The sequence below is a fragment of the Perognathus longimembris genome, chromosome 7, assembly GCF_023159225.1.
Source record: "Perognathus longimembris pacificus isolate PPM17 chromosome 7, ASM2315922v1, whole genome shotgun sequence".
NCBI lineage: Eukaryota > Metazoa > Chordata > Mammalia > Rodentia > Heteromyidae > Perognathus > Perognathus longimembris.
The window spans coordinates 30,158,744-30,178,916 of record NC_063167.1 but is presented as its reverse complement, the minus strand read 5'-3'; the positions used below and the strand labels follow the sequence as shown (position 1 = coordinate 30,178,916).

The window sequence follows — 20,173 nt, the reverse complement described above, 5'->3', positions numbered from 1 at the left end:
GAAACCTACACTGCTCCAACCAGGTAACTGAACTGAGCATTCTGATGATCAGTTAGGTTAACAGATGCCAAGGTTTTTCTTATTCTCCCTGTCTGATTTGTAAAACGCTAGCAACCACTCAACTTAAAAAATATTTAATTTTCTTAGAAACAAAAAAAGTAAGACTTCCAAAGTCACTATTAAAACAACTTGAGTTATACAAATTGTTTTAAAATTTTGTATCAGAATAAAAAACTGTTTTAATGTTTAAAAGTACCAATTTAATAACTAGTTCTTCAAATTTAGTTTTCCTCTTACAGAAGCCTCCTACCCCACTACAGTCTCTGATCGATAAAAGCATCAGCATAAGCGTCTTAGGAATAACCAGCCAAGCCAGGGCAAGCATAGCCCAATATATTTATTGATCACCATATAAAAGAAATGTATGATGTCGCATGTCTAGAATGTAACATATAACTTCACATACCATCTACGTTATCATTATTTTCCACCAGTGACTCATCCTCTGTTTTTTCTCCTTCTTCCTCTTCTACATGCACACCTTCTAAGGCATTTCCCAGCACACCATTTTCCAACCTAGGAGAATAAGAGAAAGCAAACAAATAAGATTCTAAGAAAGGATAACAGAATAATCAAATGGAAATATAAACCAACAGTTACAAAATAAAAAATTAATGATTAAAAACTTCTAAATTAAAGCTAGTCAGGGGCTGGTGGCTTATGCCTATAACCTGAGCTACTCAAGAGGCTGGGATCTGAGGATCACATTTCAAAGCCAGCACAGGCAAAAAACTCCCCCATGAGATTCTTATTGCCAATTAGCCACCAGATAACTGGAAGCAGAGCTATGGCTCTAAGCAGTAAAGTGCTAGCCTTGAGCTCAGGACAACGCCTAGGCCCTGAATTCAAGCCCCATGACAAAAATGAATGAATGAATGAATGAAAGCCACACAATAATAAATGAGTGCTACAAGAGTAGAAACTTGCCAGGTGCTGGTTGCTCACACCTGTAAATCACAGATGCCAACACAGCAGGAAAAAGTCAATGAGACAAGAGCTTAGGGACAGCACCAAGTCCCTGAGTTAAAGTCCCACACAGAGTAGAACCTTAACGGACTCAATAGACAACTAGTTTACATATTTCTTTCCTTTGTCGGTTGTGGGACTTGAACTCTGGGCCTGGACGCTGTCCCTGGGCTCTTCAGCTCAAGGTTAGCGCTCTACCACTTTGAGCCACAACTTCCTACATATTTCTTAATTTATTTATTCTGGTGGATATTTCCAAAGAATTGTCCAACAAAACAACGACTTGTCTTACTAGTTATACTCAGTGGCTAAGTATTTCTAATTGTCTACCATTTGGTCCTTGTTCAGTGACTTTTCTGAGGCCATGGTTTAAACCTAGGGCTTAACACATACATACCAAATTAAGCATTCTACCAACAAGTAACATCATTAGCTCTTGATTCTTTTGTCTGTCATGGGGCTTGAACTCAAGGCTTGGGCACTCTGGGCTGGCTTTGAACTGTAATACTCAGATCTCAGCCTCTTAGTAGGATTATGGGCATGAGTCACCAAGCCTGACTTAGCCCTTGATTTTTTTGGTAACAGGACTTTACTATGCATTTGAGGCTGGTTCTCCAACATTTCCATCCTTTGGACCCAAAACTTCCATGTGACTGTTGAAATTCATCTCTATAGAGCTTTTAGTAATTACTGACTACTGAAAAGAACTCATTTTGTAATAACTCCTAAAGTCAGAACATATTTTGCTTCTTTGCATCAAGAGCTATTTATAACTTCCACTGTGATTTCTTGTTCTCTTCCACATATACTAAGTAACTCTTGTTTAAAATCTCAAAGCTAGCAAACAATCTTAAAACTCATTTTTTTTTCCCCTGCCAGTCCTGGGGTTTGGAACTCCAGACCTGGGCACTGTCCCTGAGCTGCTTTTGCTCAAGGCTAGCACTTTACCCCTTGAGCCACAGTACCATTTCCAGACTTTTCTGTTTACATGGTACTGAGGAATCAAACCCACGGCTTCATGCATGCTAGATAAGCTAGGTACCTACCATAAGCCACATTCCTAGCCCCTATAAATCCCAATTTTTAAATAAAGAGATATTAACTATTCTACTTATACATTCAAGGAAGAAATACATACCTGGCCAACTCCAAAAGTGATTTCCCATAGAAAAAAAAAGCTTCTCCACACTCATTAGCCGTTTCACCATACTTCTTACCTCTAAAAAGAGAAAGAACATCTAAACATATTAAGAACTCAAGAAGTTAATGTAAAACATTATCCAATTATATTCTGAGACATCAATTAGCTAGATATAGTTAAATATATATCACTTGGTATATATACAACACACACACAGTCCTTTGGCTAGGATCTGGAAAGATGAGAACTACAGAAAAGAACAAGTACCAGGCACTGGTGGCTCATGCCTATAAATCCTAGCTATGCAGGAGGTTGAGACCTGAGGAATCACCGTTTGTGAAGTCTGTGAGATTCGTATCTGCAATTAATCATTTAAAAAGTGGAGGGCTCTGGGCTGGGAATGTGGCTTGGTGATAAGAGTGATTGTCTAGCATGCATGAAGCCCTGGGTTCGATTCCTCAGTACCACATTAACAGAAAAAGCCAGAAGTAGCACTGTGTCTCAAGTAGAGTGCTAGTTAGGACAGTGCTCAGGCCTGAGTTCAAACCCCAGTACTGGGGTTAAAATTAAAAAGGTAGAAGTGGAAATATGGATCAAAGTGGTAGAGCACTAGCCTTGGACACAAAAGCTCCCGGACAGCATCCACACCCCATGACTAACAACAACACCACCATAGTATTAAGAGCATAATCTCAAGCTAGGCACCAGTGGTTCATGCCTGTAATCCTAACTCAAGGCTGAGATCTGAAGAGCATGGCACAGAAAAAGTCCCATGAGACCCTTATCTCCAATTTACCAACTCAAAAACTGGAAGTGGTGCTGTGGCTCAAAGTGGTAAAGCCCTAGCTTTGAGCAAAAGACCTCCGGGCCCAAGCCCTTGAGTTCAAGCACCACAACTGACCAAAAATTCTGTGAGACTTTTATCTACAATTAACCACCAAAAACCAGAAAGTGGAGCTACTTACTGCTCCAAGTAGTAGAGTGCTAGGCTTGAGCAAAAAAGCATAGGCCCTAAGTTCAAGCCTCACAACCAACCAACAACAACAAAAAGAAACCAAATCTCCAGAGACAGACTACTTGAGCCATAGCCTACCGCTCCCAACTCTTGCTTGTCATGCAAATTAGATTAATAAATTAATCTTAGTGCCTTAGTTTTCTTATGTTTTTTAATTTAAAATTTTTGTTATTATAAAGGTGAAACATAAAGGGGTTACACTTATGTAAGTCAGGTAGATTACATTTCTCTTTGGACAATGTCACCCCTTCCCTCGCTTTCTCCCTCCCATTCCACCCACAAGTTGTATAGTTCATTTTCCACCTGGTGTCTAGTGAGCACCACTGCTGCATTGTTTACCCTTGTTCCCCACTTAATATGCAGTACTTACAAAAGACTTGCTGCTTCCTGAAATGCATTGACAGCTGCTGGAATATCCCCCATCACTAGATGTTTCTGTCCTAATCCCAATAATTTCTTAGCTTCGCAATCCACATCCAGACTGCAAGAAAGATTCTTTTTTAGTGTCAAGTAATGTTTACATCATACTTGTTAAACATACGCTACGTTTAGTCTATAGTATTTTAATTTTTTAAACCTCCAGACTAAGAACAAACTAACATACACTTACCATGGCAAAATCAAGAGACATCCAACAGCATTCTAAAAGGCTTCACTACCAGATTTTTTAAAAGTTTATCCGTTCCATAGACTATACTACATGTGCTAATTTAGCCAACAAAAGGAATCATGAAGGATTTATAAAATCGTACAAATTTGGGCAATCTATTAAAACCAAGTAGCAAGTGGGTTATGAATGCAGCTGAGTGCAGGTAGATCACCTGCCTACAAAAGGTAATGCAAAGAAATACTTTGGTAAACAGGGCAAGACAGTGGCGATCACAAAGATGAATACAAAGTGGTATTGGCATAAAGAAAAGCAAATTAGGTCAAACAGAACAAAATAGAGTACAAGATAAATCCATACATACTTGGCTAACTTTGACAAAGGTGCCAAGGCAATTCAATGGGAGAAGATTTGTAAATAGTGATGCAAAACTACATAATGAACTAAAAGCTTTATCAACTATCTTATTATAAAAATGAACTTGTGCTAAGCACATATCTCAGTCTCCTCAGGTGCTAGGATTATAAGGGCCTGGCAATGTCCTCTCTTTTTTGGTCAGTCCTAGGACTTGGAACTCAGGGCCTGGGCACCTCTGAGCTTGTTTTGCTCAAGACTACTACTCTACCACTTAAGCCACAGTGCTACTTCCAGCTTTTTATGTGTATGTGGTACTGAGGAATTGAACCCAGGGCTTCATGCATGCTAGGCAAGCACTGTACCACCAAGCCACATCCCCAGCACACTTTTTAATTCTTAGTTCAACACACAAGTGCTTTGCCTAGAACCAACTATTATATGCATGAAGGATTTTTCCATTACTCCTACTTTGTCAACAAAATATTGCAAAACCAAGTTATTTAGATTTAGTTGTAGGGCTCTGAGTTTGAGTTCCATCATGGGTATTCTTCCTAAATAAAAACTGCTAGTATAATAGTAGATGCCACTTCTTTTATTTATGTTGCTTTCACAATACTAGCGTCAATTGTTATTTATTTATTTATTTTGCCAGTCCTGGACTCAGGGCCTGAGCACTGTCCCTGGCTTTTCTTTGCTCAAGGCTAGCACTTTGCCACTTGAGCCACAACACCACTTCTGGCCATTTTCTATATTTGTGGTGCTCGGGAATTGAACCCAGGGCTTCATGTATACAAGACAAGCACTTTTGCCACTAGGCCATATTCCCAGCCCAGTGTCAATTGTTTAACTAAGTCTTGTTATTGAAAATGATCTCACTGAATCCTTGAAAGAGGATGTGCAACCCTAGCACATACAAAAATCTTCGGGGGGGGGGGAGGCGGGGGGGCTGGGGATGTGGCTTAGTGGCAGTGCTTGCCTAGCATGCATGAAGCCCTGGGTTCCATTCCTCAGTACCATATAAACAGAAATGGCTGGAAGTGGCACTGTGACTCAAGTGGCAGTGTGCTTGCCAGTCTTGAGCAAAAGAAGCTCAGGGACAATGCCCAGGCCTTGAGTTCAAGCCCCAGGACTGGCAAAAAAGAAACGAAAAAAAATAGACTGCACATACACAAATCATACATATATATATATATATATTTTAATTTTTTTTGCCAGTCCTGGGGCTTCGACTCAGGGCCTGAGCACTGTCCCTGGCTTTTATTTTCCCCTCAAGGCTAACACTCTGCCACTTCATTCATACGAGGCAAACATTCTTGCCACTAGGCCATATTCTCAGCCCCACACAAAATCTTTTCAGGAGCAAAAAAAAAAAGGCATATGCTCAATGGTAAGAGGCCTTGGATTCAATTAACAGTGAAATAAATATATAAACTGACTTCTAAGTTATGATACTTAAGTTTATAATCCAGATATGAATCTAATATGCAAATAATCTTACCTCTCTACTCTATCTGCAGAGGTAGAAGGAGCAGGAGCATCTTCAGTTCTATATGATGATAAATAAAGGAGAAAGAAAAGTAAAAATGGAGGTCATTTTTAAGCCTAAAAATTCAAAAAAACATAAAGGAATAAATAAAAAGCCATCACTTCTTAAGGTATCAACATGAACCAAGTATAATGGATTTCATACATTATTATTTAAAGCTTACCGACTCTAATATATGGATTTGAAAACCCAACAACTTCACAATTAAAATCACAAAGACCAGGCAGTGCAGTGCTTTGAGTTATGGTCAAACCTAGAAAGGTCCTGGACCACTATACAAATGTTCAAGATAATTTTGGCTGGGAATGTGGCTTAGTGGTCGAGTGCTTGCCTAGCATGCAAGAAACCCTGGGCTTGACTCCTCAGAACTATATATACAGAAAGGATCTTTATGTGTGGACAGTTCTTTTCTTTTGTTGTTTTGTTTTGTTTTGCTTTTGCCAGTCCTGGGCCTTGGGCTCAGGGCCTGAGCACTGTCCCTAGCTGTGTGGACAGTTCTAAGGACCTACTACATCCCTATCCCTCAGGTTTATTTAACCATTCTAACCAAATGGTCTCTCACAGAGCTTCTCAAACTACGGTGAAGAACTAGGTTTTCTTCTTTTTCCTAATTTGTTTTTGTAAAATGTAATAGAACTATCAAGGTAATGTCAAATTGCCTTATTTCTAAATATTAACCCCAAAGTTTTGTACTTATTTCCTTATACACCAGTAACCAGTTGTTTACAAACCAACACTACTTTCTTTAGAAGCCACACAGTGTGACAGTAATAAAGTTTCAAATAGTTTGTATACCAAAAATAATGCTGTCATACGTACTGCAAACATTCAGGCAACACTAGCAGCAAGAGTGGCTCATATAATATTAGCTACTCCGTAGGCTGAGAAAGTAAAGGATCATAGTTTAAAGCTAGCCTTGGCAAACAAATACACAACACTTCAATTAACTAGCCGAAAGATGAAACTGAAGGCATGGCTCAAGGAGTAGAGCACCACCACTGGCATAAACACTCTCTCTCCAGAAATGTTTTATATCCAAGAGAAGGTGAAGTATATACTGACTGGGGGCGGCGGCACAGTCCTGGGGCTTGAACTCAGGGCCTGGGCACTGTCTGTGAGCTTCTTTTGCTCAAGGATAGCACTCTACCACTTAAGCGACAATGCCACTTCTGGCCTTTTGTGTATGTGGTACTGAGGAATTGAACCCAGGGCTTCATGCATGCAAGGCCAGCATCCTACTACGAAGTGAAGCCACATTCCAGGCCTATATATTAACTTTTACAGCTAGCCATGATGGAAATACCAGATTAACCTTTTTTCACCTCCAACTACAAAAATGGCCACAATATATGAAATACATTTTTAGTTGTTGAAGTAGACAGTGACCTAAGAAAATTAACAAGGTAGGGGCTGGAAATATGGCCTAGTGGTAAAGTGCTTGCCTCGTATACATGAAGCCCTGGGTTCGATTCCTTAGCACCACATATATAGAAAAAAGCCGGAAGTGGCACTGTGGCTCAAGAGGTAGAGTGCTAGCCTTGAGAAAAAGAAGCCAAGAACAGTGCTCAGGCCCTGAGTTCACACCCCAGGACTGGCAACAAAAACAAAACAAATAAACAGAAAATTAACAAGGTAGATGCCACAGTTTACTGCCTTCATACTCATCCAACAATCTCATGACTCTGAAGGGACACTTTGGGGTTTGAAGAGGCCATCAAGGTAGCTAACATAGGAGACAATCTGCAGGATTTTGGTTAGGTGTTAATCAGTTACTGAAGGTAGGGCTCTGAAGCTAGGCATAGCTTGCTTAGCATGTGCAGGGCCTTTCAGAAAAAAAAGTAAATAAAACTTCCAAGAGTATGCAGAGTTCACAACAGTTCAGAACATCAAGTATAGCCCTAAGAATGTTGCTTTACTAATCTGAACTGATGATTGCTCCAAAATTGTTTAACAAAACTTAAAGTACCACTAGTGTGCTTGCTATAATCCTAGCTACTCAGAAGGCTGACACCTGGGAAATGCAGTTCAAAACCAGCCTGGGCAGGAAAGTCTGTGACACTGATCTCCAGTTAACCACCAAAAAGCAGTAAGTGGAGCTGTGGCTCAAATGGTAGAACACAAGCTAGCCTTGAGCAAGAGTTCAAGAACAGTACCCATACCCAGAATTCAAACCCCCAAAGGGACATTGAAAAAAGAATTAGAAAACCACAAGTGACGCTGTGGCTCAAAGTAGTAGAGAGCTAGCCTGGAGGGCAAAAGCTCAGGGACCAGTGCCCAGGCACTAAGTTTGAGCCCCATGGCTGACACAAAAGAAAAAAGCAAGCCTCAAAAGGCATTGCTAAGGGCTGGGAATAGGCCTAGTGGCAAGAGTGCTTGCCTCATATACATGAGGCCCTGGGTTCGATTCCCCAACACCACATATATAGAAAACGGCCAGAAGTGGCGCTGTGGCTCAAGTGGCAGAGTGCTAGCCTTGAGCAAAAAGAAGCCAGGGACAGTACTCAGGCCCTGAATCCAAGCCCCAGGACTGGCAAAAAAAAAAAAAAAAAAAAGGCATTGCTAAAATGGACATGGCAGCACTTCTACAATGCCAACACTCTTTGAAGGTAGACAGAAAGAATCTCGAGTTTGAGACTAGCCAGCCTAGGCTAGCTAGAATGCAAGTCCCTGAGTTCAAGCCTCAATGTCACATGAGTAAGGTAGACCACAAGTACAAGGCTCTGAACTCAAACTCCAGTACTACAAAAACAAAACAAGCTGCGGATATAGTACTCAGTGGTAGAGTACTTAATACACAAAGCCTTGGGGTCTTCAACACACTCAGAAGAGCTACGAAGGAGATAAGACCAAAAAGGGTGATTGCTAGGTTTCATTTCTCATTTTCTTTTGCCAATTCATTCAGCTGTACCTCAAGTGATTAGAGCACCTGACTAGCAAGTGTGAGGCTGAGTATAAACCCCAGAGTGCCAAATACACATACACAGATGCCCCTAAAGTTAAAAAAAAAAGGGGGGGGGCCTGGGGATATGGCCTAGTGGCAAGAGTGCTTGCCTCGGTTATACATGAGGCCCTGGGTTCAATTCCCCAGCACCACATATACAGAAAATGGCCAGAAGTGGCGCTGTGGCTCAAGTGGCAGAGTGCTAGCCTTGAACAAAAAGAAGCCAGGAATAGTGCTCAGGCCCTGAGTCCAAGCCCTGGACTGGCCAAAAAAAAAAAAAAAGCATGCATCTAGGCCAAGCAAAAATGGTTCACCCCACAATTCTAGCTATTTGAGTCTGAGATCTGGAGTATCACAATCCAAAACTAGTAGGGCAGAAAAAAGTCTAGAACAGTCTGAGACTGTAATTCACCAGCAAAATGTCAGACTAGAGGCATAACTCAAGTGGTAGAGCAGCTTTACAACTAAGCCAATGGAGAGTGCCATATCCCAAGTTCAAGCCCCACAACCAAATAAAATAAATAATAAAAGCACTTGGAGCCAAGTCTCTGGGCTGGAGATATAGCTCAAGTAACAACAGCACCAGCTGTGAGCAGAAAAAAATAAGGTAGAGGTAGACAACCCCTAAATTGTTTTCAATCAGGACCTAGCTTCCAAAATGGAAATTTCTGCTGCAGATCTAAATAAGAATAAGTTAACTGACTTTTGTGTTGGTTTCATGTCCTATAATTTTACTGATTTATTGGTTATAACAATTTTTTCTTTCCCTTTTTGGTGGGCGGGGGTCCTTAGTGTGAACCCAAGTTGTTTTGGTGTTAAGAGTTTGAAAGGATAGACAGATATTAAAGGCACTAAATCAACCTTACCTATGTCACTAACTCTTTTTGTTGTTTTTCAAATAGGGTTGCTTTTTGCCCAGGCCAGACAAAACAATTTCCAGTATAGCTGAAAGGCATGTGTTACTACACTCAGCTTTTTATTTATTGAGATGGGGTCTCACAAATGTTTTTTGTCTAAGCTGGCCTCAACTCGTGATCCTTCCCCAGAAGCTATGATTAGAAAGGCATGTGCTACCTACCAAGCCTGGCTTAGTGTGGACCCAGTTTTTAAAGGTAAATGGAGAATACTTTGGGACACACATTTAACAAAGGCAAGACTAAAAGATGTGATCCTTACTAAACTGTCTAAAGAGAACAAGGTCAAGCTTATTCAGAATTCTGAACTGGTGGTTCTCACCTGTAATTCCAGCCCTCAGAAGGCAGAGGTAGGAGAATCAAGAGTTAAAGACAGCCTGAGTTACATAACACCCTATACTTCAAAACATAAAGAATTGTAGAACACTTAGTCCATTTAGTTTTCTGCTCTACTGCACCCCTCCTCCCACCTTTAAAATGCACCTTGAAACCACCAATATCAGAATTCATTAATAAAATTTTGTAAGCACATTTTAATGAAGCTTCACCGAGATCCTTTTTGTTTGTGTACTGAAACTAACACATTATCTTCTACCCCAAAGTAGACACCCAGGTAAAATACACAAATGTATTCCAGCTCCAATGAGATGAATGCCTCATAATCCCAGAGTTAACTCACATGTTAAATTACTTTAAGCAGCAAAATAGTAAGATCCAACATAAACTCAGGTAGTGGTAAAAAAAAAAAAAGATCACTGTGCAAACAAAAACGACAAGCCAGCCAATTAAGTGCTAGTGGCGTACACCAGTAATACTAGCTACTCAAGAGGCTGAAATTTGAGGATCCTAGTTCAAAGCCAGCCGTCCAGGAAAGCCTGTGAGACTCTTACCACCAGAAAACTGGAAATGGAGCTGTGGCTCCAAGTGATAGAGTGATATCTTTGAGCAAAAGAGCTTAGGGACAGTGCCATGAGTTCAACCTCTCGAAACTGACAAGAAAAAGAAAGAAATGACAAACTCCTTAACATTACTTCAAAGATAGTTGAACAAAATAACTTGCTATTTCCATGTGTATACGAACTTTATTCTTAAAGGTGTCTTGTTGGGCTGGCCTCAATTTGCAATCTTGCCTCAGCCTACCAGGTGCTAAGATTATAGACCTGTATCACCATGACCAATTAAAAAAAATATATATTGCCAGTCCCAGTGCTAGTGCTCTAGCACTTGAGCCACACACCACTTCTGGCTTTTTTTTAATGGGAGATAAGAAAATCACAGACTTTTTAGCCAGAGCTGGCTTCAAACCTCGATCCTCACATCTCAGCCTCCTGAATAGCTAGGATTATGGGCATGGGTCATTGATTCCCAGCTAAACCTCTCTTTCTAAATGACCTTTCTCATTCATCATTACCACTACAATTAAATTGTTCTACATTGTTTTTTGTTGGGCTTTTTTTTTTTTTTTGCCAGTCCTGAGTCTTAAACTCAGGGCCTGGGAATTGTCCCTGAGCTTCTTTTTTGCTCAAGGCTAGCACTCTACCAGTTGAGCCACAGCACCACTTTCGGCCTTTTCTCTTTATGTGGTACTGAGGAATCGAACACAGGGGCTTCATACGTGCTAAACAAGCACTCTACCACTAGCCCAGTTTCCCAGGGCCACTACATTGCTTTTTTTTTTTTTTTTTGGCCAGTCCTGGGTCTTGGACTCAGGGCCTGAACACTGTCCCTGGCTTCCTTTTGCTCAAGGCTAGCACTCTGCCACTTGAGCCACACAGCGCCACTTCTGGCCGTTTTCTGTATATGTGGTGCTGGGGAATCGAACCCAGGGCCTCATGTATAGGAGGCAAGCTCTCTTGCCACTAGGCCACATCCCCAGCCCTACATTGCTTTTTGTAACACAAAAAGGCTAAGAATAATTATGTAAGAAAGGAATAGTTAGAAGCTTGAGCATGAATTTAGCATGATGGCATATGCTTGTAATCCCAGCAACTCAGAAGCCATAAGGCAAGAAGATTTCAGTCTTCTGGGATCAGAGTATTGCAGTTCAATGCCAGCCTATGTAGACAAATCAGAGATTCTTATCTTCAATTAATCAGGGGAAAACAGCCAAAAGTAGGCGTGGCTCAAGTGGTAAAGGGCCAGCCCAGAGTTAAAAAGCCAATCAAAAGGTGGGCACTACTGATGGTGGGAATGCAAACTAGTACAACTCTGGAAAACAATATGGAGGTTCCTCAAAAAAACTAAACATTGGCATACCCTATGACCCAGCCATACCACTCCCTAGGCATCTTATCCTGAACAAAAGGAACCAGGATATGACAAGGACACCTGCACCCCCATGTTCAATGCTGCACTATTCACAATAGCCAAGATATGGAAACAACCCAGAAGCCCCACTACAGATGAATGGATTCAAAAAATGTGGTACCTATATACAATGGAATTTTACACTGCCATTAGAAAAGACAAAATAATGGCATTTGCTGGAAATTGGATGGAACTAGAACAAATTGTGCTGAGTGAGGCAAGCCAAGAACAGAGACAAACGGCATATAGTCTCCCTGATATGCAGGTGTTAGAATTAAAATGCAAAGAGATAGAACAAAGTAAATAGGTCTCAAGATACCAAAATACAGTAAAAAAAAAAAAAAAAAGAGGACACAGAATGAGTGGAAAGTGTATGAAAATAATAATAATAAAAACAATAACATAGCAGAGGGGACCATCGCTACATTGGACTCAGATGAAAGGGAACTAAGCAACTCATAGGTGGGAATGGGAAGGAATTAATTAGTGAAGGAGCGAACAGATGTTGCTAAACAAAAGGAATGTACATATCATCTGGAATGGAGAAAAGTCATTTTATTGTTAAAGTTCATAGACTTCATAAGCTATATAGAGTAGAACCATTTTCCTCACTGTGAAAGTTAAAATGTATACGGTGAAGTATATATAATAACTTAGGGTTCGGAATATGGCCAAAGAAGCCAGGGACAGTGCTCAGGCCCTGAGTTCAAGCCCCAGGACTGGCAAAAAAAAAAAAAAAAGGAAATATAGGTAATAACTTAAACCGTTTGTTTTTTTTTTAAGCTGGGAACTGTTGGCTCACACCTCTACTCAGAAGGCTGAAATCTGGGGATTGGGGCTCAAAGCCAGCCAGAGAAAGTACTTTGTGGGACTCATTTCCAATTAACCGCCAAAAAAGCCAGAAGTGGTTCTGGGGCTCAAGAGGCATAGCACTAGCTTTGAGCAAAAAAAGCTCTACAGCACGCAGGCCATAAATTCAAGCCCTAGGACCACCACAAAAAAAAAAAAAAAAAAAAAAAGCACACAACCATACACACAAGTAGAGCATGACTCAAGTGGTAAAGTGCTAGCTTTGATAGAAAAGGCTCAGAGACAGCACCAGGCTGAGTTCATTCAAGCCTGAGTACCTTCCCACATATAAATGATGGAAGCCAATCAAGAGTGTAAATAAAGCCCTGAATTCAAGCCCCACCAAAAAAACAAAACTACAGGAGGCTGAGAGATCTGAGGAAAGCTTGAAACCAGCTCAGGCAGGAGAGACTACAAAACTATCTCTAACCATCAAAAGCTTAGAGATGGCACACAGGACTTGAGTTCAAGCCCCCATACTGGTATGTTCACACACACAAAAGGGTTGTGGATAAGCTCTACCAAATAAGTGTTGTACCTGCCCAATATATATACAAAGCCTCAAGTTAGACTGCCAGCAGTGACTTTTTGAGAGTCAAGATTGCTGGGTGCTGTTGTTCAACACCTGTAATCCTAGCAACAACACAGGAGGCTGAGATCTGAGGATCATGGTTCAAAAGTTGCCCGGGCACATAGGAAAGTCTGCAAGATTTTCATCTCCAATTAACCACCAGAAAATCAGAAATAGCACTGTGTCTCCCAAGTGGTAATAGATCAGTAGCCTTGAGGGGAAAAAAAAAATACAGGAATTAACAGCATTCTGACACTCACTGAAAAGTTAAATAATGTTATTTAGATGGCATGAGGGACCAGAAGCACAACACAGGCTTTTGGGTTGTTTTTGTTTTTTGTTTGTTTGTTTTTTGGTCAGACTCAGGGTCTGAGCACTGTCCTGGTCTTCTTTTTGCTCAAGGCTAACACTCTACCACTTAAGCCACAGTGCCACTTCCACCCCTTTCTGTTTACATGGTATTGAGGAATGGAACCCAGGGCTTCATGCATGCAGGGGCAGCATTCTACTGCTAAGCTACAATCCCAGCCCCAACTTGGGCTTTTAAAACACTAAAAACATGGTCCAGTTAGGGTTACCACCCAAATCTGTACCACTGGCTACTTGGGAGGTAGAAATTAGGGTATCAAAATTCAAGGCCAGTCCTGACATAAAACTCCTGAGACTCCATTTCAAACAACATCTGGGCATGGTAGTGAACATCAGCTATGAGGGAGGGAAGCACAATGGCTGGGTTCCGTGACATCAGCTTTTCATCCCTAGACACCCAAGGAAGTATGGGAAAATGTAAGATAGCTGCCTATGTGGTCATGGTATAAAGGGAGACTTAACTAAAAAATAAAACAAGTCAAGCAGCTCACACTTGTAATCCTTAGTTACTTAAGAGGATGAGATACGAGGATTCCAGTTGAAACCAACCAGGTAGAAAAGTCTGAGATTTTACTCTTCAATTAATCAGCAACAAATGGGTAAGTGGAGCTGGGACTCAAGTCCCAGCTTTAAGCATAAAAGCCAAGCAAGCCAGACACTCGTGGCTCCTGCCTATAATCCTAGCTACTCAGGAGGTTGAGATCTGAGGAAATCGGTCCAAAGCCAGCCTGGGCAGGAAGCCGGAGACTCATCCCCAATTAATCACAGAAAAAGCTGAAAGTGGAGCTATGACTGAAGTGGTAGAGCACTAGCCTTGAGCAAAAGGAGCTCAGGGACAACACCCAGGTTTTCAAGCCCCAGGACCAGGACCAGGACTGGGAATGTGGCTTAGTGGTATGATAGAGTACTTGCCTAGCATGCATGAAGGCCTAGGTTCAACTCCTCAGTACCATACAAACCGAAAAAGCCTAAAGTGGCATTGTAGCTCAAGTGGTAGAGTGCTAGCCTTGAGCAAAAGAAGCATAGGTCTCTGAGTTCAAGGCCCAGGACTGGCCAAAGAAAAAGAAGGGGGGGGGGGGAGAGCAGCAACAAAAACCCCAAGGCTCAACATCACTACTTAAGCAAATATATAAGCTGGCATATAAGCCAGCTCTAAATTGAGATATCTCATCCCATGTTTTTCCTACTATTTTAGAAGGAATAGTCATTTTTATTATTTCAATAATTACACAGTAATGGGCAAATCTGGGGTTTTAACTCAGGACTTAAAGCTTGAACCATGACTCCAAATTTTTTTGTTTTTGAAACAAGGTCTCATCTTTTTCCCAGGCCACCTGTAACATACTCTTTAATTTATGCTTTCCATGATAGCTGGGATAACAAGCACTTTGTGTAGCAAAGGCTGGTTGGAGGGTGGGAGTGGATCTCAAAAATGTTTTGCCTTGGCTAGGCTGGCCTGGAGCTACCCAATCTCCTCCTCTACAGAAACTAAGAGTACAAGGACCCAGTTTTCCCCCCATTTGATAAAGTCTCCCTATGTAGCCCAGGCTGGACTTGAACATGTGATCCTACACTAGCCTATTACAGAAATGTCACCAATCCCAGCTATAACAGTTTTGTACAGTCTAAACAAAAACATAAGTTGGGGCCGGGAATATGGCCTAGTGGCAAGAGCGCTTGCCTTGTATACATTAAGCCCTGGATTCGATTCCCCAGCACCACATATATAGAAAATGGCCAGAAGTGGCGCTGTGGCTCAAGTGGCAGAGTGCCAGCCTTGAGCAAAAAGAAGCCAGGGACAGTGCTCAGGCCCTGAGTCCAAGGCCCAGGACTGGCACAAAAACAAAAAAAAAAAAAAAACAAAAAAACACACACACATAAGTTGCTGTACTAGGCTGGGGATATGGCCTAGTGGCAAAAGTGCTTGTCTCATATACATGAAGCCCTGGGTTCAATTCCCCAGCACCACATATATAGAAAATGGCCAGAAGTGGCACTGTGGCTCAAGTGGCAGAGTGCTAGCCTTGAGCAAAAAGAAGCTAGGGACAGTGCTCAGGCCCTAAGTCCAAGGCCCAGGACTGGCAAAAAAAAAAAAAAAAAAAAAAGATTGCTGTAAATAGCTCCATCAATTTAGTTAACCTAACTTTACCAATCTCAGTTAACTGAGGCAAGCCACCTTTATTTCCACTTAGGCTGAACTGTCATGAAATTTCCTGACATGTAGAAAATGAGGGGATGAAATCTAATATACTGGGGGGGCTGGGAATATGGCCTAGTGGCAAGAGTGCTTGCCTCATATACATGAAGCCCTGGGTTTGATTCCCCAGCACCACGTATATAGAAAACGGCCAGAAGTGGCGCTATGGCTGAAGGGGCAGAGTGCTAGTAGCCTTGAGCAAAAAGAAGCCAGGGAGAGTACTCAGACCCTGAGTCCAAGCCCAGGACTGGCAAAACAAAAAAAAAGAAGAAAAAGAAATCTAATATACCAAGACAACCCAGACTTTTGTCACTTCAAAATCTGAAAATTATTTCTGCATTCTAACTCTGATTTTCCTCACCTTCAAAGGGTGGGAGCTGGTGGTTTATGCCTGTAATCCTAGTGACTCTTGAGGATCCCAGCTCAAAGCCAGCCAAGGCAGCAAAGTCCATGAGACTCTTCTTTTTTTTTTTTGGCCAGTCCTGGGGCTTGGACTCAGGGTCTGAGCACTGTCCCTGGCTTCTTTTAGCTCAAGGCTAGCACTCTGCCACTGGAGCCACAGCGCCACTTCTGGCCAATTTCTGTATATGCGGTGCTGAGGAATTGAACTCAGGGCTTCATGTATAGGAGGCGAGCACTCAACACCAGGCCACATTCCCAGCCCCACCATGAGACTCTTATCTCCAATTAACCTCCAGAAAACTGGTAGTGGAGCCCTACCTCAAAATGGTAGAGCACAAAAGCTCAGGGACATTGCCTAATCCTAGTTCAAGCCCCACAACTGATAAAACCAAAAACTACTTCACACTATAATCATGTATAAAAATTTTTTACTGGGCTAGGAATGTGGCTTAGTGGTGGAGTGCTTGCCTAGCATGCACGAAGCCTTGGGTTTGATTCCTCAATACCACAAGCTTCTAGCCAGAAGTGGTATATTGTGGCTCAAGTGGCCTTGTGTGAAAGCACTCGGGGACAGTGTCCAGGGCCTGAGTTCAAGCCCCAGGAAAAAAAGTGAAGACACCTGTACATAAAATTGCAGTAAGAGTTGTCTAGGAAACACTACAACAAGTAATTCTTGTCATAACAACACAACTCACAAAGCCAGTCTATCCTAATCTTATGAAATCAATGAGACAGGATATGGAAACTCTGAAGTTAAGCCTGGTGATCTGACAATCATTTGCTTTTCATGAATCCACTAGGAAACAAACCAAAATGCAGTAAGGCAGGCAAAGGGTAAGAATCTCAGCTAACTGTAAATATACTGCGTAGCGTCACTGGAGTGTAAATCTTGAGAAAAACAATTTTAAGTCCCTGTAAAATTACGAAGGATCGAGTAATCAGACTTGTATCGAAAATAGCACTGTATCCTTGAATGAGTGTTTCTACACACTGCAAAACAAAAAAAAAATCTGCGTGACGACAACGTGGCTTTCAAAGGAATTATACTTTTTCCCTTCGGATCTTTCACTAATCCTGCCTGTACACTGCCCACTCACCAAGCTAGCAAGCACGGCTGACAAGTGGAAGGAGTTCCACGCAGCGCTGACTGACTTCGCTCTGGGTTCGGATAAAGTCCCCCTGAAGCAACCAAACTTAAGGCCCGCATAGTCCAAAGAACCACGAGGCTCCCCAGCACTAGGTGGGAACCTAAGGTGAGAAAGGAGGCGGCGGGAAACCAGCTTCACCGCGCCCCCCACGGCGGAAATCCACCAAACAATGGAGTTTTCCCGCCTCCTCAAAGTTCCACCCCCGGCTCCACAACCGGCGTGGGAGAACCGAACGCACGCGCGCGAAGCCCCGCCCCTGGAGAAGCCCCGCCCACACGGCCCCTCCTCCCTTCCTCGTGCAGGTTTTTTTTTTGGCGCCAAATCTCTTCATTATATTATTAGCTCTTCTAGGGACTTTCAGAGGACTACGCTACAGAGTGCGGGATGTCGAGGCAGGCAGGCACGCCGGGGACACGCCCCCCCACACACACACACCATGGAAGCCACGGGCCGGGGAAAGGAAGGAGAGGGGTGATGGAGACAGCCGCCGCTGCCCCCGGCAAGATGGCGGCCGTGGAAAGCGGGGCAGGGGGCGCCAGTCGCCCGCCAGAATCGCTAGTGCGCGGGCTTTCTGTGAGAGGCCTCTCCACCGGCCAGGCCTCCTCGACCATCGGCACACCGAGTGGCCGCGCTCCCACCGCCGGGCTGCCCTTCCCACACGGCACCAGCCCTCCAGCCCTCCCAGACTGGCCAGTGCCTCTATAGCCCGCCGCAGCCCGCTTACTTGTCTGCGGAAACCAGCTCCGCGGCGATGGCAGCAGCGGCTGTGGACTCTGTGGCCATCGTCCCCCTGAGGTGGTGGAACGCTGAGCGGGATCAAGCCTGTAAGGAAACCAGGGAATTGGGGACGCCAGAGACCGACACGGGGAACAAAAAAATGGCAGATTGGAGACCCCGCGCGTCTGGGGCCTTCCTATATACCCATACCCAAGATGTGGCCCCGCCCATCCACTTCCGGATCCTCCCCCCTGGATTTAAAGGGACAGGACTCAACCCCTCTTTTCTATCCCAAGGACACCTCCTTCCTTCGTCACCTAAGTGCCTTCCCTCTCTGGCCTGTCTTCCCCCCGAAGAACCGCTTCCAGCTTCTATAAGGAATCTAGTTAGGGAACGAGAACGTTGGTACAACCCCTCACGGGGTGCCCTCCTGCTGCTTCCGCGTGAAGCCGGTGCTGCTCTGGTGTGCTCAGCGAGTGGCCGAGGGTCTGCTCACCCAAGAAGATGACTCGGATTTTCCTCTGCTTCCTCTCAGTACTAACGTATGGACACGCCAGGGCGGAGCACGAGTGCGGCAGCAACGGCTAGAAACGACCTCGCCGGGAAGCGTGGCTCTGGGCCCCTCGCAACGAGTGACGCGGGTAGTTGCTGGCTTGGGATTGGCTGCAGCCGGAATTACCGCGCTTGGTTTAAAGCTCCGTGGGACGCGGGGGAGGGGGGCGGAATGCGGTTGGCTTCTCGGTCCGGACTCGCCCCCTTTGTCTGGCCCAATCCACTGGTGTCATCCTGTTACCACGCTGCCCAGATTCCAATTCTGACTAGTTCCAGCTCCTGTGAAACCAATGCAGCCTTTCAATTTGTTAAATATCTCCTATGCCCAGGCGTGTTTAGACGCTTGAAAGCAGCCCCAATTCTAGTGAGATTGCTATCAGCCCCTTTCCGTGGAAGCTGAGGTGAGCCTTAATCAAGCCTGCTCAAAGCCAACTTGGGCAGGGAAGTCCATGAGACTCTTTTATCCCCAATTCACTATCAAAAAGCCGGAAAATGGGGCTGGGGATATAGCCTAGCGGCAAGAGTGCCTGCCTCGGATACACGAGGCCCTAGGTTCGATTCCCCAGCACCACATACACAGAAAACGGCCAGAAGCGGCGCTGTGGCTCAAGTGGCAGAGTGCTAGCCTTGAGCGGGAAGAAGCCAGGGACAGTGCTCAGGCCCTGAGTCCAAGGCCCAGGACTGGCAAAAAAAAAAAAAAAAAAAAAAAAGCCGGAAAATGGCACCGAGGCTCAAAGTGATAGAGCACTATGTCTTGAGCAAAAAAGCTAAGGGAGGGCTGGGATATGGCCTAGTGGCAAGAGTGCCTGCCTCATATACATGAGGCCCTGGGTTCGATTCCCCAGCACCACATATACAGAAAACGGCCAGAAGTGGCGCTGTGGCTCAAGTGGCAGAGTGCTAGCCTTGAGCAAAAAGAAGCCAGGGACAGTGCTCAGGCCCTGAGTCTGAGACCCAGGATTGGCCAAAAAAAAAAAAAAAAGAAGAAGAAGAAGAAAGAAACTAAGGTAGAATGGTTTGATTTGCTTAAAAAACAAACAAAAACAACAAAGTAAAACACCAGAAGTTGGTAAAGGCCAGCAGTGTGCTTCATTTTCTGAGAGGAATTTCAGCTTCATTTCCTGAAAGCTGGCTAAGTGAAATATGCCTAAAAAATGCACTCCCTTGATCCGGGAACATCCACTCATTCCCTTCCACTACAGTCCAGTCTAGTGATTAGAGTAGGGGAGGGGTTTCAGACTCAAGCCCACTGACTGGTAAAGGTTACTGGAGACAACTTTTAGCCAGCCTCCCAAGGCTCAAGCAGGTGATGTTTGGGGCTTAGAGAGCCAGGCCTGAAAGCTTGGGCTCTTCCATTCTTAGCTCTATGACTTATGACAAGCCTTGTAACTTTTTAAGAGACACAGGGTAAAAAAAGGAAAACAACTACAAAAGCAATACTTGCAAAACTGGTGTAAGTGAACTGAACACCTCATGGGGGGAAAGGGAAACAGGGAGGAGAGTGGGGGGGTACG

At 43.6% G+C, this 20,173-nt stretch overlaps 1 protein-coding gene across 3 annotated transcripts in view; it reads right to left on the bottom strand.

Annotated features, from left to right (window-relative positions):
* Positions 1-18,733, bottom strand: part of LOC125355082 (nuclear autoantigenic sperm protein) — a 29,566-nt gene extending 10,833 nt beyond the window's left edge. The window contains exons 1-6 of one of the 3 annotated variants that reach the window (XM_048351194.1): positions 18,604-18,733; positions 18,115-18,212; positions 5,645-5,692; positions 3,553-3,663; positions 2,165-2,245; positions 467-576 (exon numbers count right to left, since the gene is read on the bottom strand). In XM_048351194.1, the coding sequence (XP_048207151.1) occupies positions 467-576; positions 2,165-2,245; positions 3,553-3,663; positions 5,645-5,692; positions 18,115-18,173 (409 nt within the window). In that variant the 5' untranslated portion in view covers positions 18,174-18,212; positions 18,604-18,733. Of the gene's footprint in view, positions 1-466; positions 577-2,164; positions 2,246-3,552; positions 3,664-5,644; positions 5,693-18,114; positions 18,352-18,603 lie in introns of those variants that run through there. The other 2 variants (XM_048351193.1, XM_048351195.1) reach the window with 2 other exon arrangements.
* Positions 18,734-20,173: the final 1,440 nt, after the last annotated feature.